The sequence below is a fragment of the Triticum aestivum genome, chromosome 7D (assembly GCF_018294505.1).
Source record: "Triticum aestivum cultivar Chinese Spring chromosome 7D, IWGSC CS RefSeq v2.1, whole genome shotgun sequence".
Taxonomy (NCBI): Eukaryota; Viridiplantae; Streptophyta; class Magnoliopsida; order Poales; family Poaceae; genus Triticum; species Triticum aestivum.
Window position 1 is genome coordinate 520,554,032 of NC_057814.1, and position 24,618 is coordinate 520,578,649.

The 24,618-nt window shown below is 45.8% G+C and overlaps 1 protein-coding gene across 1 annotated transcript in view; it reads right to left on the minus strand.

The window, feature by feature from the left end:
• Positions 1-1,357: 1,357 nt before the first annotated feature.
• LOC123171224 (period circadian protein homolog 1) overlaps positions 1,358-24,618 on the minus strand; it is a 31,112-nt gene continuing 7,851 nt past the window's right edge. The window contains exons 3-4 of the mRNA XM_044588821.1: positions 3,357-3,788; positions 1,358-2,428 (exon numbers count right to left, since the gene is read on the minus strand). Of these exons, the coding sequence (XP_044444756.1) occupies positions 2,287-2,428; positions 3,357-3,788 (574 nt within the window). The 3' untranslated portion in view covers positions 1,358-2,286. The remainder of the gene's footprint in view (positions 2,429-3,356; positions 3,789-24,618) is intronic.

Here is a 24,618-nt window from a genome sequence, read left to right on the forward strand (position 1 = left end):
GTGTAGGACAAGGAGATTCCTGTGTGCGCCATTCATTTTCTTCTTCTCGCGTATGACCTCTAACTCTTATTACTGTGTCTGGCATGGAAATGTTGTGTATTATACACAATGGCCTACTAAAACCATATATAATGTATTAGAATGTTGTGTATGTCGCAACCTAATACTCCCTCTGTTCCAGCAATGTCAATCAATTGTGGTGTCACTCAGGACCTTTGCGGACCAAGGCCGCCGACTAGGTAGAGTGCCTTATTGCCATCGGTTCAACACAAAACCAAGTCTGCCTTGAGAACGAGAACGAGCAGTCTGACATGATGTGTTGCATCATTTCCGGTAGCATGCATGCCAGCTAGTGCAGCAATCTAGTAGCAGTTTTGGCACGCCGGCAAGGTGAAGAATTTGATGGGCTAGGCGCCCATGACTTCTCAGTAAGCTTCCAGTGCTGGGCCCAGAACGAGCCTTCGCACAGGGACGAGTTGCTAGTTGTGTATCATCAAACACTAAAGGAGGTAGTCTGGCTCGCCATGCAGCCGAAAGTGACGGAGGGCGAGCTTGACACTTTGCACTCTGTCAATTGTACTGAGTGCTATCAAAGTTAGCTCTTCAGTCTTCAGTACCAGAAAAGTCGCATGGTTAAAATCATTCTCGTGAAAGGAACGAGTGATCGATGTCAAAATCCTTCCGTAAGCGCCCCACGGTCAGCAGCAGTTGCCGGCAATTTATAGTTAACTTTTGTAAATGTGTTTGGCCCATAACTCAAACAAGGTTCATGCAACGAGCTCAGGTATACAGGCTCGGTCCCTCTATCATCAAGCAATACCTTCACTCATGCACGGCTAGACAATGGTCAAGCTATGGATCCAACGTCATCGTCGATGTTCCACATGAATAGGAAACAGTGGTATTACTGAGGTGAGGGCTGCCTGTGTTAGTCACCAATTAGTGCATGGTTAATTCCCTCCCACCCATGGTAATCCACATTATACTTGCCGTCCAGTCAGTCATATTCTTATGTAGTGAACCCTTGTGCCTTGCCCTATTATTACAAAAATACTCTATTGGACATCCAAGATTTCCTCGGATAAGGTGTGAAGCCCAGATCATGTGATAAGTCACAGACTAGTAGCCAGAAGCACTCCTGTTTTAAACTTTAACATACTTAACAGCATATGAAGATCCATATAAAGTCAATGAAAGATTACAGAAATGGAATATACCTGGTTAACAGCTACTGTGAAAACAATACTCTCTGATCTGGCAGCAATATCCAGAAGATATTGCTAGCAACATCCAGTGCGATTTCTCGGACTCATCTTATGACAGTGCCAACAGCAGAGCCTCAAATCTGTGCAGATAATATTAAAAAGTAATGAGATATGTGATACATCTCGTGCACTTCAAGTTCAAACAATAGCACTCCAAATAACGTCATAATATATGATGTGCGCAGAGTGAGCAGCAAGGAACATGTAGGTCGTGTGTGCAAGAAAAAAAACCAATGCAAGTTGCATACATTTACAAGAAACACTTAATGGAAATAAGAAGATATATAGGTCAAACTAATAGCTGAGTAAAATCATATAAATCATTGTTTAGATATCAAATCAACATGTTGTATCCACACAAAATGGTTTGCACGTAGCCGACTTAATGTGTCAGGCAATATACTTTCCACTCTGAATAAATATGAACCTGGAGAGAGAAGAAGACCAACAAGCTATAAATTAAAAATAACAGAGGAAGATTTGTTTTTACGTTATAGCCTGTTAGTTTGTAGTAGGCCTGCCAGTTAACAGTTTGACTATGGCGGAAGTCTGAACTGTCAGAATGGGCTAGTATTTGTGGTATGTATGCGTGCACGCCCGTGCGCACACACAAATCTCAAGCCTCCGGACCAAATGGGAACAGCAAATAGCATGGATGGAAGAGACCTAATTGTATATATGAACTACAAACGCAACCGAATATCGGTGGAAGCTCTGTGGCCTTTGTATCTGGTTTAACTGGGCAACTCTTTTTTCCATATGGAGATGCAAGAAGCCCCTGCCCCTGTTGAGTTGGTACTTGAAAAATAGCTAGCTTGACATGAAACCGAGGGACTACTTGATCAGCTCTACAATCAACACCATATGCACCTGGTTAAAATCATGGCAAATACTGGTTTGAACATATGTGAGGACCAGATAACTGATCATACCCTTGTTACTCTCCACCCCTAAGATGGTAGTGAGTATATCTCTGAGAGAGAGAATACAAGACTCATTGCAATCGAATCTTCTAAATCTTCTATGATAGAACGAATGACCGGAACAACAAATGCATGGAGAGGAAGGACAGAGAGGTGACCAAGTGAGTGAAGAAGCTAATTAAACTTCCCAAATTTCTCTCCCATACTACCATGGTGATGCGGGGCTCTTTAGAAGTCGTGCTGCAAGAAGGAGCAATTAAATGGCAAGAAAGGCTTCGACAATATTCTACTCACATAGAGTATCAAACAAGTTGGGAAGCGAAAGCATTGACCGTTTGGAGCTACAACTTAGTAGGCGACACAAAGAAGATGGAAAAGGCAGATAGCAACACAACTTAAACTTTAATAAAATGAGAAATATAGTTACTTTCTATAGAATAAATAGAAAAGAGAAAACTTGGCGTGTGCCATTGAAACTTCACTGAGAAATTAAAAGACTGTGACATTCCCTAACTCCTATTATCGTGTAGGACATGGAGATTCCGGTGTGCGCCATTCATTTTTCTTTCTTGCGTGTGATCTCTAACTTGTACTCCCTCCGTAAAGAAATATAAGAGTGTTTAGATCACTAAAATAGTGTTCTAAACGCTCTTATATTTGTTTACAGAGGGAGTATTACTGTGCCTGGCATGGAAAAGTTGTGTATTATACACTGGCCTACTGAAACCATGTATAATGTACTACTCCCTCTGTAAACAAATATAAGAGCATTTAGATCACTACTTTAGTGATCTAAACGCTCTTATTTCTTTACGGAGGAAGTAGAATTTTGTGTATGCCACTGGCCACTGGCATGTAAATTTTGTGTATGCCGTCTGAGCAGGTGAGCAATGCAACAAGAAGTAGATGCACAAAGAGTACATTTTTTCTACATAGATGAGGGAACAGCAGGTGTATGTGTGTGTGTCACACACACACACACAAATCTAAACCTCCGGGCCAAATGGGAACAGCAAATAGCATGGATAGAAGAAATAGGTAACTGTGTACATGAAGTACGAAACACAACCTTGCACCACACTAATCCTTTCCGAAAACAAGTTATGGTCGATTGCGACCTAATACTGTATCTCACTAGAGACTAGTAGTTCAGTGGATGTGTTCTCACCTAGTAGCGCCAGGAGAGCGACTCCGCGATGTGGCCCTCTTCCTGGCCGGCGGCGAAGAAACTTGTATGCTTGGCCTTCCAGTTCCAGAGCATCCATCTCCCTGTCCAGTGTCCAGGTCGCCAGCACGGTTGCTGAGGGGCACGGACTGACGGACGGCGCCATCGCTAGCCGCATCTGGATCTCCTCCCGGCCCATTCCTTCCGTTTGTACCCCCCGCCCGACAGAGGCACGGCGGTCGGGCGCCGCAGTTGGACGCGAACGCCAGCGCGAGAGAGGGGAGAAGCTTAAGTGGGTGGGACAAGCGGCGTAGTGGTGACGGCTGGAGGAGTGGCTGCGGCCGGCGGCGGCGGGCGGCGGGGGTCGGTGAAGGGAAACGAGGAAACACAAGACCAAACCCTGGATACAGGGAGCCTTCGATGAGTTGGAGCTTTCTGTTCTACTACTCCCTCAGTTCGGAATTACTCGTCCAAAAAATAAATGTATCTAGATGTATTTTAATTGTGGATACATCCATTTTTATGATAAGTAATTCCGAACGAAGGGAGTAAAACCCTAGAACTGGATCCAGATTCACTCCACAGAAGAGAGCTTATATGGTGCAGCTACAGTTATAGTGGCATAAACAGTAATCAGTGGACTGGTGAACCACTATTACAACCAGTTAATCCTCATGCTTATAGCCAACTCGGCACAGGAGCCGCAGATCCACGTCCAAGCTTTCCGACCGTCCGATCTTTATAACCCAGCTCAAGCGGTATGCTTCAGATAACTGAATAAATCGACAGTACGCTTCAGAAAATTGAATAATTTGTCAGATGCAACTGAGCCCTCGCTACGTGACAGTCCGGACAGAATCTTTGGACACAAAATGGGAACCAGATCCTCTGACGTAAAGCCAATTACTGCCGAGGGACGATAGTACGACCAGCGTTGTTCATCTAGCATCCGACGATGCGCAGTGTGAACTACAGCCAGCAGTTGAATCGAGCGAGCCCAGTCAGCCCACAAACGACGATACAGCCCAGTCCAGCGTGATGGTAGAGGAAAAAGGCGCGAGAATAGAAAAAAGGGCGTGCAAGCAGGCAGAACGGCGCGAGATCACGACGGAAAAGGCCACCTTCCCTTCGATGAAGGTAACGAACGCCATCAGGAAGAGCTACCCTTCTCTTCGATTTTGTGCGTATGTCTCAGTATTTTGTCTTCCTCTCTGATGTCTTCCTCATGAAGGGCTCATACAATTAGATCAATCTTTCAAGCTTTCCCTTTTGTCATGAAAGAAATTGATGGTTGAAATTTGATGTACAACCGATGCCATACCAGAAAAGGCAGCCTTGGTGAGGGAATCGATCTTGGAGGTGACAAGCTGCCTGCTCTTCAATCTTGTTCGTGCGTCTCTATATTTTATCCTTCTGTTGCAGTCTTCTTAATGAAGGACCATTGAAATTAATCGATTTTTTATCATCAGATTGCTTTGAACTCGATCAAATTGTCCCTTTTGTCATGAAAGAAACTATCGGTTGAAATCTATTTTATATAACTCAGATGGAAGAAGAGGCTGACAGAGAAAAGGCTACACAGGGCGCCTTGATTCCAATATGTAAGTATCACAAAATCACTTTCTTACTTGCATTGCCCCTCGTGACCTTTCTCCCCCGAGGCGGCGGCGCCGCGCCGCCCTCGGGGAGTCCCCGTCCACACCGCCCCTTAGACCTCTCCCTCCATCGCCTCCCATTACCGCCGCCGTCGCTGATGACGCCGGGGGGCGAAGCCCCTGTGGTGAGGCAGCGGCGGCGGCGCAGTCCTCGACCAGTGGTAACGCGTGGGGGCAGCGGCGTCCATCTCCCTCCTCCTCCAATGACAGTAGCGGGTTGGCGGTGGCCAGGAGATCTTTGGCGGCCGTTTGGTGGATGAGATTTTGGCTGCGGTGAGATCTGATCTGGGCCCGAGGGGTTTAGATCCAGATCCACTGCGGTTGCGCCTCGTCTCAACAACGGCAAGAGGAGATCCCCCCGGGTAATCTTCGCGGCACGAGGACGTCCGGGTCTTTTGGCCCGGGCATGGTGGTGGTGGCAGCCTTCTCCACCGAAGGCGGTTGGCCAGGCTGGTAGTGACATATCTTGGATCCCACTATTAGCATCGGCGGCGAGTTGGGGAGACGTAGTCGCCGGTGAAAACCGAGCTGACTCCGGTCATGGCAGGCGACAGCGGCGTCTATGTCGTTACCTTGATGAAGGCATCGTCAAGCAACTATCGTCAACCTGCTCGTGCCGCTCCGGGAGAAATCCTAAGATATCCGGATTGGATGATGGCGGTGATGCGGTGTCGTGTTCCCTATTGGGGGCATCGTTTGTGGAGCAGCGCCGGATGGAAGAGGCGTGAGGTGGTGTGGCGTGCCTTCTCTCGCGTCGATGACGGCGGGTCTCGGCGGCATGGAGCAGCAGGGTCTCGCCGGTGGGCGTGTGATGATGGACGAGCGCAGGATGGTGGCGTTGTCTGGCGTCGTGGTGGCGTTGACGGCAGCTAGACCGGGCAAGGTAGATGCAGCAGTACATCACTGAAGATGGATTGGTGGCAGGTGGCTGCGGCGGCCTCATACCCAGCAGGCGTCCCGGTTGAGGAGTGCACCGGACTGGTGGGTGCCCCATACCCGGCAGACGTTTTGGAACCTCAGGTCTTAGATGTTAGGTTTGGCTGCGAGGTCTGTTTGGTATTAGACCCAGACTATCAGCATCCGTACATCAACTGGATAGGAGTAGCGACAGATGTTGCCTAGACGGTGGCTTTAGTCTTACTGTTGTATGACTTTGTAAGGTCTTGTATGAATAATTAATAAAGTGGCTACATGTATCGTCCAGATGCAAAGGTCTGGGGTCTCCTCCATTTCTAAAAAATATAGATTTTAGCTGTCCCAAGTATTACTACTTTCAGCATTCTTGGTTCTAATATTTCCAGTATTATTGTTACTTCTTGTGTGCCATCTTTTTTTCCAGTATTATTGGTTCTAATATCTTCTCTACATTGTTCGTGTCAACTGCTCATATTATTTTTCTATCATAGAACTATACCGTCTGGTTTGGTACCTCATGTCGGCATGGAATTGGGTAGTTTGGATGAGGCTTGGGCACTTTGGCTTAGCTATAGTGGACAAAAAGGCTTTGAGGTCAGGAAAAGGTACACAAACAGAAGATCATCCGATGGCAAGATTACATCATGTAGATTTGTCCGTGCAAATGAGGGACTTCGATCGCAAGACAAAAGGGATCATTTAACCAAGTGTCCTCGCGCTGAAACTAGAACTGAATGTCAAGTCTACATAAATCTGAAAATGGACAGAAAGAAGGGAAATCTGAAAGTGTCCTACCGGAGACCTTACCTTTGATGGTGTCACAAAGGAAAAATTCAAAGCTACAAGCTTTTGAAATTGAAACGGCGGACGATGCGGGAATTGGACCAAAAGTTGCACATGAGTTGACTAGTCGCCAAGTTGACGGACATCTCAATCTTAGGTACACCTTTCATGATTGGAAGAACTATTTGCGGACGAAGAAACAACGAGAGATGACATATGGCCAAGCAGATAGCATGCTCAAGTATTTTCAAGACAAAATTGCGGAAAACCCATCATTTCAATATGCATTACACACTGCTGGAACCAGGATCTTTGCCGTCAGCCAGCGGACGGCAAAGATGAGCTTTGCCATCAGCCACCAGAAAGCAGATGGCAAAGAGGCAGCGGACGACAATGGTAGGCTTTGCCATCAGCCATCTCTTTGCCGTCTGCTGGCTGACGGCAAAGGCCTTTGCCGTCCGCCAACCTTTATAGCTAGCACTAACTTTCTCTCGTGCATGCACATGCCCTCCTCGCCCTCCCCTCCCTCAGCATTCTATCCATCGCGCACATTCATTTTTTTCGTTAGGTCGTTCTCTCACGGTTTCCACAACTCCTTTCCGACACACATCGATCGATAAACCTTTCCAGCGATGTCTGCCTACAACATACACACGTATCTTCCATCTCCTCCTTTCTGTGTCCATGCCTCGTGTCTCTCACACGGTCCCACGCACGTGTAAACTCTCGCCCCTCTTTTCATCGATCTCACAATCGCACACTCCTCCCCCTATCTAGCTAGTAGGCCTCTCGCACCACCTCCTAGCTCCATTCTCTCTGTCTATCCGTCTCGCTGGGCCTTATTTACCTCTAAGAAATGGATGTACACCGACCGATCTCCCGCTATACATATGCTAGGTCGTTATAACTCGTTTTCCCCACGCGTCGACCGATCTAACTCATTAGTTATGTCTCTCCCTCCGACAAACAACAATTGATCTACCGATCTAGTTAGGTCTGCTTAACAAACACATGGTCCCCCTTCATTATCCATGCATGCATCCCGACACATCTATCACGCAAACGCACACACAGAAACACATCCCCACTCTTATTGGTAATATTGCAGTTCTACACTCAGTTTGTCTAGTAGGCCTCTCCCACCATCTTCGAGAAGCAACTCCATCACCCATCCAGCACTCTACCCCTCTCCCTCCCTCCCTTTCTCTCTCTCTCTGTGAGTGTGTGTGTGTCCCAACCTATTTCCCGTCCTTCACTTATGTATGGATGTCGACCGATCTCCCTTAAGACATAGTTGGGTCTCTCCTTCTGAACACACACTAGTGCAGAACCGGGCTTTAGCGCCGGTTCGTAAGGGCCTTTAGTGCCGGTTCCACAACCGGCACTAAAGAGTGGGGACTAAAGGTCCCCCTTCTTTAGTACCGGTTTATCACGAACCGGCGCTAAAGTGCCACCATGTGGCACGAGCCAGGCGCGGGTGCGTGCAGGACATTAGTACCGGTTGGTAACACCAACCGGTACTAAATGTTTGGGGGTGTTTTGGTGTTATTTTTTAGTTTTCCTTTAATTTTGTGTTTTCAATTTAATTTAGTGATTATTTTAGTTGTTAAATCATTAGGTGAAAGTACCGCAGATTAGTTTTTACTGGATGCATGTGGATCCTAGCTAAGTGATCAAGTATATGCCATATCCATATTATACTTGATCACCTATAATTAAGTGATCAAGTATAATATAAAAATTCTTGCATCATATCATCAACAACAGTAAATTAGCTAGCTAAAAATCATCATAGCTGTCATTACCACTGTTTAATCATCATAGTCATTACCGCTATCTAATCAGCACCAACACTATCTTAAAGAAAAAACATTCACTTGTACCAGAAGCAAAGATATCATCGAGTTCAACATGGTCATCATATTATAAGCGTTCATAACACCACAAAAGCAAATCACCCTTTGAGATTAAGTTCAGGACGAAGAACACGGACATGAGAGGACAAAAGTACTAAGAGCATGAACTAGCTAAATCACTCCTGCTGCTCTCTCTCAGGTAAAATAGCATAGAACATGTATAGCTCTCCTGATTCATCATACTGGAGCATGCAGATGAACCTGTCTCCTAATCGTGGGCTGCGCTTCTCATTGCTGCCCCCTAGTACTTCTCTGGGATCGTTAACAATTTTGCTCCAATCTTTCACTATTAAGCATTCATCGCTTTTAGAAATCCTGAATGCACTCATGTGCAATGTAGGATATCTTGGCCGTAAGCTAACCATTGACATGTGACCTTTAGTCTCGATCCACTCAGGCACAACTATCATCGGGAGTCCCTGTTGAAGAACATCGTATAGTAATAAATATACTTAGCAATGAAAGTTTAGCAAAAAAAATAATGTATGCAAAAGATGCACTGAGGACAAATAGTAAAAATCTTACCATCTTTCGTAAATAGATGTGACCGTAGTTCAATACGATCACTATTGGTCGCACGTTTTGAGTACTAACATTTCTAAGTGCAGGAAGAAAATTTGTCTTAACAGTATGAAGATCCTCAAGCCATGAAACATAATGACTTATCTCCTCGCAGTTTAGTTCAGCTCCGGGACAGTAGTAGGTCCTGTCTACCAAGCGCCGGACATGTTTGCTTGAATGGAAATAAGCTGTCAATAGAAATTAGTTGTCAACTATTTTTGAATAAACAATATCAAAGACATAAATATGGTTGAGAAACTCACATAATGGTAGAACTGGAGGCGTCTGCACATCGACCCAGATGTCTCTATTACCTTCAATATCATCTTCCGGACGAATATCAAAGGTGATAACCATATCAGGCTCAAATGCATAAGCCTTGCATAGTGCTTGCCAAGTTTTGCATTCAAAATAGGTGTACGTGTCTGCATTGTATAATTTGACGTTGAAAGTATAACCATGCTCGGTCTTCAGGTAAACTCTCTTTACCTCCATAGTTTCCATAGCACTGAAACCTATCTTATCCAAGACAAAAATTCTTGCATGGCAGGGGATGCGCTAGTAGAATAGTGAAAATTTAAAAATTATAAGTTGAAGCAAATGAAGCATATATAAGTCATGCTTAATTACGAAAAAAGACTTGTCGTTGTGACTTACTGTATCCACTTCGAAGGTCTCATCCAGCTTGATGCTGAAGCGCCTATCATCAACAAGGAAATTTCTGTCGCACAGCCGCGCTGGTCTTCACAGTATTCGCACTTAATGAAATCTTTTTCGTCGTCAGACGACATTTCCTATGTTCATATAGGTGAAACATTAAACACTTACTAGTTCTATTAATTCAACTAATTCAACTACTTCTATTAGTTCAACTAGTTCTATTAATTCAACTAAGCATTTAATAAAAATAAACTTGTTCTATTAATTTTCTTACTAAAATAAAGTAGCTAGTTCTATATAGTAATATTTTAATTAGATCGTCAAATCTCAGATATCTAAATTTTCTTACTAAAAATAAACTAGTTCTATTAATTCAACTAATTCAACTAAGAATTTATTAAAAATAAACTAGTTCTATTAATTTTCTTACTAAAATATATATATAGTAGCTATATATAGTAATATTTTAATTAGATCATCAAATCTCATATACATAAATTTTCTTACTAAAAATAAACTAGTTCAACTAAGCATTTACTAAAAATAAACTAGTTATATTAATTCAACTAGTTCAAATAATCTCATATACCTCAGTTTTCTTACTAAAAATAAACTTGTTCTACTAATTTTCATACTAAAAATAAACTAGTTCTACTAATTCAACTAGTTCAACTAAGCATTTACTAAAAATAAACTAGTTATATTAATTCAACTAGTTCAAATAATCTCATATACCTAAATTTTCATACTAAAAATAAACTTGTTCTATTAATTTTCATACTAAAAATAAACTAGTTATATTAATTCAACTAGTTCAAATCTCATATATATACCTAATTAATATTTAGCTAATTCATCTAAAATTGACATTAATATTTAACATCTTTTCCATATAATTCATCTAACATTAACATTCTAATATTCTTATCTACGTAATTCATCTAACATTAATCTAAACAACAGTAAACAGAAAATAAGTAAAAAAATATGTGTGTGTGTGTGTGTATGTGTGTGTGTGTGTATGTGTGTACGAGCGGGGGGCGGTGGCGTACGGGCGGCGGCGCGAGACGGCGATGCGACGGGGACAGCGCGACGACGGGCGGCGGGCCGGGGGCGACGGCGCGATCGAGACGGCGACGTAGTATGGGGCGGCGGCGACGGGCGGCGGGGGCGACGGCGGTGACGGCGTACGACGGGCGGCGGGGGTGACGGCGACGACGGGCGGCGGGGGCGGCGAGGGCGGCGGGGCCGACGAGGGTGGCGCGCGATGGGTGACGGCGCGGCGGCGGCGGCGATGTCGCGCGATGAAGTTGGAGAAGAAGTGGGTCGATGAAACTGATTTTTTCGTAAGTGCCATATATATAGGAGGGGCCTTTAGTACCGGTTGGAGTCATCAACCGGTACTAAAGGCCAATTTTGTCAGGTCAAGCGGCGGGAAACGGCCCCCTTTAGTACTAAAGGCCCACGCATTAGTACCGGTTGGAGCCACCAACCGATACTAATGGTTGTGCGCTGCCACCAGGGGTGCACAATGTTTAGTCCCACCTCGCCGAGCGAAGGGCAGCCGCACTGGTTTATAAACCCAGCCGTGGCTGCTCCTTCGAACTTCTCTATATAGCAGGCTTCTGGGCCTAACTTCGGCGCGCTGCCCTGTGAGCCTGCTAGCCCTTCTGGGCCTGTATTTGCAAACCCTAGGTCTAGCAGGCCCACTGGGCAGCGCACCAACAATTTTTTATATAATTTCTTCTATTTATTTCTGAGTAGTTTTTTGCTGTATTTAGTTTCTTTGTGAATATAACAATTTTTATATAGTTTTTCTTTTCTGCATTATTTATTTTTGAGTAATTTTTTTATATAGTTTTTTGTCTTTTCTGTTTTATTTATTTTCTGTTTTATTATGATGCATACTGAACGCAAAAATAGGCTGGAGTTCAAATAACATTAAAAAACATTGAAGTGCCCGTGTAACAGATGAGTTCTCGTCCGAAACCCTGATACTCCGAAAGAGATTGTCCAGTTTGTACACGAGGTGTGTCCAGTTTTCGCTGTGACCCTCTCTACTCTTTTGCACATGCTATGCGGGTGAAATGATGATACCATGCCAAGTTCCAACATTTCCAGAGTTCATTTTGTAGTGATTTTCAATTTCATCGTCATTTAGCTCTCTAAACAAATCGGTAAATGACTGAAAAACAGCAAATAATGTCAGAACATGTTGGAAATTTATGAGGTCGCTTTGAATGATGCATACTGAACGCAAAAATAGGCTGGAGTTCAAATAAGTTTAAAAAACATTGATTATCATAAAAAATACATTGATTATCAATGATCTTTTTGTGTACAATCTGAATTGTCAATATGAGTCGTCAACGGTTTAGAAACCGGTGAAGACTCATATTGCGACCACAAATTCTACACATAGAGTTCAATGAAGACCAAGTGCTTGTGATAGTTTGAGAAGTAACATATTTAAGGTGGTAAAAATTTTGCTAGGGGAGCGAGGTGGGACTAAAAACAGCCTGCCACAACCTCTTTACTACCGGTTCGTGCCACGAACCGGTACTAAAGGTGCTGGCCGGGCCCCATTCTCTTTAGTACCGGTTCGTGGCATGAACCGGTACTAAAGGTTCGCCCCGAACCGGTACTAAAGATCTCCTCCCGCCTAGTCGTTTGAACCGGCACTAATGGACACATTAGTGCCGGCTCAAATGCAAACCGGCACTAATGTCTCACATTTGACCCTTTTTCTACTAGTGACATATACGAGTCGATCTACCTCTCTAGTTAGTTCTCTGCCTCCCCCTCCCCCCCACACACACCGGTACATCAAGCGCTCTAGTCATGTCTCCCTGCCACACACAAACTTGCCATGTAGCCTCTGACGTTCCGGTAGATCAGTCTGTTGGAAATATGCCCTAGAGGCAATAATAAATTGGTTATTATTATATTTCCTTGTTCATGATAAACGTTTATTATCCATGCTAGAATTGTATTGACAGGAAACTCAGATACATGTGTGGATACATAGACAACAACATGTCCCTAGTAAGCCTCTAGTTGACTAGCTCGTTGATCAATAGATGGTTACGGTTTCCTGACCATGGACATTGGATGTCGTTGATAACGGGATCACATCATTAGGAGAACGATGTGATGGACGAGACCCAATCCTAAGCCTAGCACAAGATCGTGTAGTTTGTTTGCTCAGAGCTTTTCTAATGTCAAGTATCAGTTCCTTAGACCATGAGATTGTGCAACTCCCGGATGCCGTAGGAATGCTTTGGGTGTACCAAACGTCACAACGTAACTGGGTGACTATAAAGGTGCGCTACAGGTATCTCCGAAAGTGTCTGTTGGGTTGGCACGAATCGAGACTGGGATTTGTCACTCCGTGTAAACGAAGAGGTATCTCTGGGCCCACTCGATAGGACATCATCATAATGTGCACAATGTGACCAAGGAGTTGATCACGGGATGATGTGAGTTACGGAACGAGTAAAGAGACTTGCCGGTAACGAGATTGAACAAGGTATCGGGATACCGACGATCGAATCTCGGGCAAGTAACATACCGATAGACAAAGGGAATTGTATACGGGATTGATTGAATCCCCGACATCGTGGTTCATCCGATGAGATCATCGTGGAACATGTGGGAGCCAACATGGGTATCCAGATCCCGCTGTTGGTTATTGACCGGAGAACGTCTCGGTCATGTCTGCATGGTTCCCGAACCCGTAGGGTCTACACACTTAAGGTTCGATGACGCTAGGGTTATAGGGAAAAGTATGTACGTGGTTACCGAATGTTGTTCGGAGTCCCGGATGAGATCCCGGACGTCACGAGGAGTTCCGGAATGGTCTGGAGGTAAAGATTTATATATAGGAAGTCCTGTTTTGGTCACCGGAAAAGTTTCGGGTGATATCGGTAATGTACCGGGACCACCGGGAGGGTCCCGGGGGTCCACCAAGTGGGGCCACCAGCCCCAGAAGGCTGCGTGGGCCAAGTGTGGGAGGGGACCAGCCCCAGGTGGGCTGGTGCGCCCCCCCACCAAGGCCCAAGGCGCATGGGAGAGTGGGAGGGGGCAAACCCTAGGTCCAGATGGGCCTTAAGGCCCACCCTAGTGGCGCCCCCCCTCTCCTCCCCTTGGCCGCCCCCCTAGATGGGATCTAGGGCTGGCCGCCATCCCTTGGGGGTGGGAACCCTAGAGGGGGCGCAGCCCCCCTATATATAGTTGAGGTTTGGGGCTGCCCAAGACACGAGAACGTCTCTCTTTCGGCGCAGCCATACCCCTCTCCCTCCTCCTCCTCTCTCGCGGTGCTTGGCGAAGCCCTGCGGGATTGCCACGCTCCTTCATCACCACCACGCCGTCGTGCTGCTGCTGGATGGAGTCTTCCCCAACCTCTCCCTCTCTCCTTGCTGGATCAAGGCGTGGGAGACGTCACCGGGCTGCACGTGTGTTGAACGCGGAGGCACCGTTCTTCGGTGCTTAGATCGGAATCAACCGCGATCTGAATCGCTACGAGTACGACTCCCTCATCCGCGTTCTTGCAACGCTTCCGCATCGCGATCTACAAGGGTATGTAGATGCACTCCCCTTCCCCTCGTTGCTAGATTAATCCATAGATTGATCTTGGTGATGCGTAGAAAATTTTGAATTTCTGCTACGTTCCCCAACACAGTCGCCCTATATCTTTGACTTGCACACACACAATTTCGATGGCTCTCTTCATCGATCTCGCACCCACCCACTTGATCCTCTCTTCGACTCTATCGATATCTATGACCCCTCCCTCCCTTCTCGTGGATCGCTCCCTCTATATATGATATAGATAGGCCTCTATTTCACACACATTGCATGTGCCAAATTTTTGTTTGAGATATCATCGACACATATTCCCACAAATACATTCACGAAATCACATACCCCAACAAAAAACACTCACGAACGCACACGCCATCTGTCTAGGTTTGTATCTCTCTCACACACACCCACGTAGGTGGGGGACGTGCACGAAGAGAAGAGGTGCACGCACGGCGCACATACTCCCATCTCTTTCCCAACCACACCCGCACGGGTACATGGTGGAGCTCATTTCTATACGAAAAGGCAGCCCACGTGGTAATTTGACACGTGTACTGGTTGTCCACTTGATGGAGGATCGTGTACCACGGGTGAACAAACAAATTGCAACTTGCCGCGTTATGTTAAAAAGAGGCAAACCATGTGGGGCCTACCTTAGAAGCAAGGCTCTATACACTAGAGATGCTCTATACGTATTACTTTTGATGTGTCCCGTCAACTCACAGAATGAGGAGAAGCTTGCTTAGTACGCCGTCTCCCCCGCCCACGGGCGCGGTGGCTCGCAAGACAAGGTAAAGCTTGCTTACTACGCCTTACGCCCGCCTTGCCCACGGGCGCGGTGGCTCGCAGGACGAGGAATTTTTTTTACTACTCCCTCCATTTACTCCTCGTCCCTACCTTGGTTAGAGAGATTATCATATTGTTTGAAATATATGTCTTTTAGTAGATTTCAATATGAACTACTAGTACATACTCCAAACACTAATGTATATAGACGTATTTTAGAGTGTATATTCACTCATTTTGCTCCGTATGTAGTCCATATTAAAACGGACGTAATAGTACACACTCTCCCTCGCCCCTCGACCCTCGCTCGACCCTCGCCCACGTGGTGGACGTGCAGCAGTTCATCCGGTCTCAGATAGCCAAAACGATATATACTGCAATACCATTATTGCTCGACTTCCCGAAGAGGCGAAGAGCCAAGCGCAAGGTTAATATTTTGGAGATGCCAAGCGAATGTTTATAGGAGAACGAGTAGTAGTAGTAGTACGTACCAGTGGTACGTACTGTATGAGGAAGAAGGCAACAAGATGTATGCTTTGCGTGACAGTCTCTTCTTACAGGACGTGCTAGACCTAATGGACTTTATTGTTGCAATGGGAGTACTCCCTATCATAGATGACATGATTCAGAGTGGGGGCAGCGGGTATCATTCGGAGCTGCTTGGTCTTAAACCCCATGAAGAAGTCCCATCGGAAGGAATAGCCATCCTCTACACATGCTCCTATGTAAAATGAGTAAATGAGACAAAAAGAGAAAGAGACAAAGTAAAAAAAATCACCAGCCTTAGATCCAGCCATATTGTATCAGTGAATGATATTTCTACGTCGTGATTGACATGGCTATATTATTAACCATGCTACGGAGGTAGAAGCAGATTTTTATTTATTTGCGGAGGTAGCAGCAGATGGATATTCAACGAGGAGCGAAATGATGGCTACTTCCTCAGTCAAACATAGAGAAAGGTGGGCCTCGTGATTTGACGGCTTATTAGTCATTATTACTGCCTATACTCTTTGCCCATGTATAATAACCGTGTGGTACAATAATGGGCTATTTAGAAACATTATAACCGAACACTTTTCCAGCTCTCTCATGCCTCCATCAATTTTGGGCGTCTGATGGCATACACTGGTCGTTACTGGCCGTGCGATGCACCTCCTGTGTGGGCCGCTATTCTCGTAACAAAATTGGAGGTCTCTTGTCATTGATGCGGGTTGACGTTCGATGCCAAACGGACAGTCGCGATACGGCTCTCTATCCACCTCCCAATCTCGGCTAGGCCTTGAGATGTGGATCGCCGGGTGAGGTCACTGCCGTACAGAGAGAGAGAGATGATGGAAAATGGCAACCATCCGCTTGACGCTGGAATGAGTCGCCAATTAGCACATCTCTGTCGAAGTCGAGCCGCCCGGATCGCTACAAACTCCAAATCTCGCACGAAAAAATAGCGATCATGGCGATGGCGACATCGGATGTTCCTGTGATCTAGGCAGAAAATCTCACCAGCGATCTTAGGTCAATCCTCTACTGGTATGTGTCTCTCCCCCTTCCATGCATCCCCTATTTTTGATAGGTTCAGTTACTCTCGATCTGGTATCCGTGTTGGTGGAAGAGGAGATGAGAGGATGAGGACGTGAGGGTTGGATTTAAATTGGGGGAAATAGCAGGCTTGCCAATTGCAATCTATTGCTCCATATCACGCAGGCATTAGGGCTCCCCTGATCTCGTCCTTGAGGAACATCGACCTTGCACGATCTCGACCTCGAGTGATGCAACTGGTCATCTTGCCGGCTACATGCCGATTCAACCAGTGTCTCAGCCACGCTGCTGTTCAAGAGAGCCTCCGCTTCCGCCCTACATCAACCATATCTTCCCCTAGATGCGTGAGGAGGAGAAAGTAGGAGGACAGGAGGAGAACGCCTCTATCATGTAGACAGTAGAGTACTACTTAGGTATTTTGCTTCATGATATCCAACACAGATTGCACTGCAAGGATCATCAGTACTACAGATTGGTTCTGAAAGTCTTTTTTAGCTTGTGTTGCATCGGGCATCTAATTGTAATTCTAGATGTTTTTCTTGATTACAAGTTTAATTATAACTTGCTTTGGTCTGTTGTATCTTGCGAAACGAATTAAGTCATTTGTGTGTAAAAATGATCAGGGTAAATGTACATGATTAGATGGCGGACCTATACAAAGTATGGACAAGATAGGGACAACAAGTTTGAAGATGGCAAAAAGGGACCTTCAGAAGATGTATCACGGATTGCAACGAATCATCTCCTGTCGATTGGAGTCGACTCGCTATATTGAGAAAATAAATCGCTCTTGCTACACACCTTATGGTGATTGATATACGCTAACTCGCCGAAGGACGATTATTGCAAGTCAGTTACTATGTCGGCTGTGTGTTCCTACTTCACTCCACGCGCGTCTATATAGGCTCTCCCGTGTCGCTGTTCGTTCCCCACTCCCCTCTTTGGCTTCTTAATTCTATGACAGTCTCCGACAGACATCGTTGATGCTTAGGTCACCACTCCATCTTGTGAGCTATGCCTGTCTCCGCTCCCTCCTACCTACCCTCTTAACTCAATTCTTTCTCCAGGGAATGTAGAAACACTTCTACTCCATAAAAAAAAGAATTTAGGAATACTTCTAACCCCAATTCTTTGATTCCCAGGTTTTCACTGAGTTCACCGTGACTTGCTGCTACAGGCTTGTGATTACATACACAAATTGGATGTTCTGAGGTGGATATACCACGGGTTGTCATGGGGGTTGCGCTGGCCGCCCTTGATTAGTTCATGATACAGCAATTGTATGTGTGGAAGTAGTGGCATGTTTAAGTAAAGATGGTCGACCGGAATGAGTATGTCTGCGTGTAGTTTTGTGGTTCAGATTATGTACTATGTTTCCAGAACGCTTATGTTTGGGTGTGACTGTGCACATAGAAGTTTTGGTTTCAGTTGTAGGCTTGTAGCTGATGCTCATCAACTCAATCACTCATGGCCACCTGTACATACGGAATCAATGCCTTAGATATTGTTATTATTCGTGCTCAGTTCAATTTGGTTGACTTCTCCCTTGCCTCAGATTCACCCTTCTTCCTATGTTCCTCCCATCTTTTGCCCAGTTAATTATGGGTTCTGACTTTTGTTATAGTTTCTTCCCAATTTGATGCAGGTGGTGTTAGTGTACGAAGTGGCAACTGGTTCTACTCGATTGGCTGAAGGAATCCTATATAGTTTTCGATTTCCAATAGCTAATGGCCAGGTCACTAAATGTACATGTACTCCTATTGGTGATGTGCTTGCTGGCACTGGTTTGAAGACATAATGGATGTATGCTTAACTATTTTATTCAACTCCATGGATGTGTTTCTTGCCCCTGTTTTAGATCTCTCTATGTCTTGGGCATGTATATGTTAAAATGTTCATCCGAGAAAAAATGACATACTTGGAAATTTACTTAGTTAGATTTTCAAATTTTAGTTCAGTTTTTGTAATTATTATTTTTCATACCATATCTCAATTTTTTATGTTGCAAAAAATTGAAATTATGTGGTGGTTGTGGTGTAGCCAATCAAAGGCATGAATGTTGGCTGCGGACACAAAGGAGAGAGTCCATCAGAGGTGCCTCAGGGTCACCCAGCCATCGATGGTGAAAGAAAGCTAGAAGATCAGCCTGCTCCGCCTATGAATGCATCGGCCATCATTGGATAAATTCACAAAAGTTCCTATGCTTGAGCCCTGAGTTCTCTCCTGTCACAATTTTTGCTTAGGACTGGCCGGAGAATCTGTTGGTGCATACATGGTAGGACATATTGATTCATGGTTGGCCTTCTTTGTTTGTTAATCTTGAAATTGGTTATTTGCTTATGAGGCTCGCCTGTTATAGATCTCAGGTTTCATCAAAGCCTCCCATGTTGCCCCTTCCATTTCTTCTGGTAACTATGAGTTAGCAATGCAATTATGTAGTGAAGAGGGGCCAGTAATTAAATTATTTGATTTGTTCAGCAACTCCAGAACAGGTATTTTGGTACATCTCAATTATCTAAAAAACTAAAGAGGTTCCGAAGGAATTTCTTCTCGTTTTCGGCATATTTTTTAGCTATCCACGGAAACATTTTGGTTGTTTCTTGGATGATTCAAATGTGAATCTAAGTTATTTTCATAGGTTCTGAACCTTATGTTCATCTGACCTTCATAATATCTCCAATTTTTGGTAGTAAGATGTGATGTTTGCTTAATATTGATAGTACAATCCTTTCCTCAAAGTTCATCTCAAATCTGAGTGATATATGTTTTGTTTCATTACAAAATCTGTTGAGTTTGCTTCAGAAGGTATTGCAATGCCTATTAATTGTTTCTACAACTCACTTGAGGTAAACCTCCTGCTTCAGTTACATCAACATCTAATTTAAGTTTTACATGCTCACTTTTTCTTGAAGGCATTTCCCCCATTTTATACATGTGGCAGTCCATGTATAATTAATGCTCACTTGTTACAAATGACCAGGTGCATCAGGCTCGCCTAATTCTTCTTGGTTGCCGCGCATTATGTTGCATTTGGAGGTCTGAAGATTTCATCAATGCACCATGTATAAAATCTACTATGACAATTGAAGTCAACAACTACATGTTTGTTTGTGCTGCTGCTTATTATTTGTCTTGAAAATACTCTATATTTACTAAGTGTATGTTGTTTCATATGTTGTCATAGCGAAGCCAGTTTGTACCTGTGATATTTTCCTTGATTACTAACTAATATGCATTTATGTTTATGCAAAATTTAATATGTTTCATGGGGCTGTATATTTATTGTATAAATAGACGGGTGCGGCAACGCGCGCCATCAATGATCTAGTACTTTTAATAACCATGCTCGAAGAGAAGAGGTGCACGCACCCACGCACGTAGTACTAGTAGCACTCTTTGCGTCTTTTGCGTCTTCCCCAACCACACATGTGACATGGTGGAGCTCATTTCTGTAAGATGATGCAACTCGCGTGATAATTTGACGCGTCTAGTAGTAGTTACTCACTTATAAATAATGGAGGATCGGGAACCACCCATGAACGGTGCCGCGTCATTTATAAATAAAGTTTTTTTCTTCAGTGGCACGAACGCAATATAAATAGGTTCATATGGAGAGAAAAGGAAACCGCTCCACTATATACATAGCCAGGATGAGCCTACATGGTTGCTTGCTGGGGTTGCTCTCTTCACACTCTCTCGCACAAAACGACTGTGGCCACATCTCTAACATCCAGGCGGATCACGTCCGCCGGGGGAAGGGGTGGATGCTTTGTGTAGGTGCGGTCGCCGTTGCCGATGGCGAAAACCCACTGTCGGCACGTCCCGATCAGGGGTCCCCGCCATTCTCTCTCACAAAACCGGTGAGGTTGCCTTCGTCCCTTGCTCACTGCCGCGACGTGGGCATTTGCCGCCTCCCGCCGTCCAACTCTAGGTTGAGCTACGTCCCGACATCCCTCAGGTACAACTTCCTTACAGCCGGCTTGCACCACTGCCCCAGCTACCCACACCGCTCCATGTGGATATTTCTCTACTTCTTTGCCCCGCACATACCTCTACTGGCTTCTACTGTATTTGTGATGAGTTTATATCTCATCAACTAGTCCCAGTAATCTTATTCTAGTCACGCTTCTTCAATTTCTTCGCCACAGGGATTCTCATCATGATTTTAGTGAAACTGCACAAAATGATTCGATGGTCAAAGGGTTGCAAACTTCATTTCTCGGAAGCTTCAACGTCGCCAGCAAATTAAAGCCTGGTTAGGGTTTAGGGTTCAAGGGCTAGGGACTGCATGGATCGTTTTTTCTTTAGCTGTCTGTGTTCCAAAGTAAGTGTCAACTTGAGTAGTAGTACAACTTTGTACTAAAGTTTGCATAAAGTTGAGACACTTATTTTGAAACGGAGGGAGTACATATTGGCTATGATCTATCAATCATTGAGATGCAATAGCATGCATGTTAGTCTCCTTTGTATTTAATGAAATGTTGCAGCGGGGCAACCTTGGACGCAAGATACATGAAACAGAAGCTGGAAGCTTCATAGCATTGTACAAATTTATCTCGCTGGGAAATTACAGTACGTACTATACTACTATGTAAAGAGTTAGGTGTCGCATGGTGTCCAGAAAATATGGTGATAGTGTGAGGTGGGCCATGTAATCATTGAGCCTGCGTGTTTTCACTACTTTTGCACTCCTCCGCTGTAAGAATAGGGAAAATTGTAATCTAATACCTCCTTTCACCGAAGGTGGGACATCCAACAGTCGTGCCACCTCAGTAATAATGACCAATGAGCCGTTAAATCACATAGACCCAGCAGTAAGTTGGACGGACGAAGCAACCATCACTCTTGAATCCGCTTCTCCCTTCAACGCAGGCGCCAGTGAGAGGTCACGTTCGCTCTGCCCGGGTATAAATGCGGCACCGATTCTTTGGAGCGGTGCTGACCATTTCGGGCGGGAAGCGCGCGTGGGCGATGGAGGGGCTTTGGGTGGGCCAGGCTGTGACGCCCCCGATTCAATCGTACACTAATCATGCACGCAAACGTGTACGGTCAAGATCAGGGACTCACCGGAAGATATCACAACACAACTCTAAAAACATAAATAAGTCATACAAGCATCATAATACAAGCCAGGGGCCTCGAGGGCTCGAATACAAGTGCTCGATCATAGACGAGTCAGCGGAAGCAACAATATCTGAGTATAGACATAAGTTAAACAAGTTGCCATAAGATGGCTAGCACAAACTGGGATACAGATCGAAAGAGGCGCAGGCCTCCAGCCTGGGATCCTCCTAAACTACTCCTGGTCGTCGTCAGCGGCCTGAACGTAGTAGTAGGCACCTCCAGTGTAGTAGGAGTCATCGTCGACGGTGGCGTCTGGCTCCTGGGCTCCGGCATCTGGTTGCGACAACCAGGTAGAAGGGAAAGGGGGAAAAGAGGGAGAAAAGCAACCGTGAGTACTCATCCAAAGTACTCGCAAGCAAGGAGCTACACTACATATGCATGGGTATATGTGTAAAGGGCCATATCGGTGGACTGACTGCAGAATGCCAGAATAAGAGGGGGATAGCTAATCCTGTCGAAGACTACGCTTCTGGCCACCTCCATCTTGCAGCATGTAGAAGAGAGTAGATGGTAAGTTAACCAAGTATCATCGCATAGCATAATCCTACCCGACGATCCTCTCCTCGTCGACCTGTGAGAGAGCGATCACCGGGTTGTATCTCGCACTTGGAAGGGTGTGTTTCATTAAGTATCCGATTCTAGTTGTCATAAGGTCAAGGTACAACTCTGGTCGTCCTTTTACCGAGGGACACGGCTATTCGAATAGATAAACTTCCCTGCAGGGGTGCACCACATAACCCAACACGCTCGATCCCATTTGGCCGGACACACATTTCTGGGTCATGCCCGGCCGCGGAAGATCAACACGTCGCAGCCCCACCTTGGCACAACAGAGAGGTCAGCACGCCGGTCTAAATCCTATGCGCGCAGGGGTCTGGGCCCATCTCCCATTGCTCACCTGCATGTTGCGTACGCGGCCGGAAGCAGACCTAGCCTAGCAGGCGTTCCAGTCCAATCCGGCGCGCGCCGCTCAGTCGCTGACGTCACGAAGGCTTCGGCTGATACCACGACGCCGAGTGCCCATAACTGCTCCCACGTAGTTGGTTAGTGCGTATAGACCAAATGGCCAGACTCAGATCAAATACCAAGAACTCGTTAAGCATGTTATTTTAAAGTAACCGCGAACGCCGACCAGGGCCAGGCCCACCTCTCGCCTAGGTGGTCTCAACCTGCCCTGTCGCTCCGCCACAAAGATCCACTCGCGGGTACTCCTACGAGGCGACCCGACTTTAGTCACCAAAGGTATCATGTATAGTATATAAGTATATACCCGTGATCACCTCCCGAGTGATCACGACCCGATAGTATAGCATGGCAGACGGACAAGAATGTAGGGCCACAGATGGAATACTAGCATCCTATACTAAGCATGTAGGATTGCAGGTAAGGGTAACAACGATAATAGCAAGAACATGCTATGCATCAGGATAGGATTAACGGAAAGCAATAACATGCTACACTACTCTAATGCAAGCAGTATAGAGAAGAATAGGCGATATCTGGTGATCAGGGGGGGGCTTGCCTGGAAGCTCAGCCGAGAAGGAGGGGTCGTCAACACCGTAGTCAAACGGGGCAGCAGCAGTGGCGTCAGTCTCGGTGTCTAACGGGAGAAGAGGGGGAAGAAACAATAAATACAATGCAAACAAATGCATGACGATGCATGACATGACAAAGCGTGATGCTAGGTGTGCCCACTCGCGGTAGTAGGTGATACCGGCGAAGGGGGGAAACATCCGGGAAAGTATTCCCGGTGTTTCGCGTTTTCGCACAGATGAACCGAAGGTGAAATGTTGCAGGTTCACTATGCTAGGGACGCGTGGCTGACGAACGGGCTGCGTATCCGGATTCGCCTCGTCGTTCTGAGCAACTTTCATGTACAAAGTTTTTCCATCCGAGCTACGGTTTATTTTATATGATTTTCTAAAGTTTTAAATCAATTTTAGAATTTATTTAATTAATTTAATTCAACATTATCCAGAATAGTGTTTGCTGACGTCATCATGACGTCAGCAGTCAACACAGGTGTTGACTGGTCAAACTGACGTGTGGGTCCAGTGGGACCCACCTGTCATACACCGTTTAGGTTAATCAGGGTTTAGTTTAATTAGTTAAGCTCAATTAGTTAACTAAAATGATTAGTTTAAACTAATACAGAATTAATTAAGTTAATTAATTCTTTAATTACTTAATTAACTATTATTTTATTTATTATTATTGTTTATTTTTTAAATTCCTTTTTTATAAAACCGTTCTAGGCTGGGCCCCGTTTGTCATAGGGCCCTGGGGGCCTTAGCGGGCATCGAGCGGTGGATGCGGGTGCGTGGGCGCCCGTCACGGCGCTCGCCTAGGGGCGCGCGGGGCGGGGCGCATCTGGCTGCGACCAGCGGGCGCAGTGAGCCGGCCGGCCGGAGTTGCGCCTAGCGGTGGGCGGTGGGAGAGCGGGGCGTGCAGGTGCTGCAGGGCAAGGGGACGGAGTGCGGGGCCGGCGACGAGCAGGCCCGCGGGCGGCAGAGGAGCAGCAGCAGGGGGTGGACGCGGTCAGGGGCGGCGATGCGCGCCGCGGGCGGGCGTGGAGGCCAGGGAGCGTCGGGTGGGGCGCCCGTGGGATGCGCCGGGCGTGAGCGGGGGATGGTGCGCGAGCGCGTGCGCGCGCACGGCCAGGGCGTGGCCGGGCCATGATGTCCAACGGGGCAGGGGGAGGAGGAGGAGAGGGAGCATGGGGAGGCGCTCACATCGAGGCCG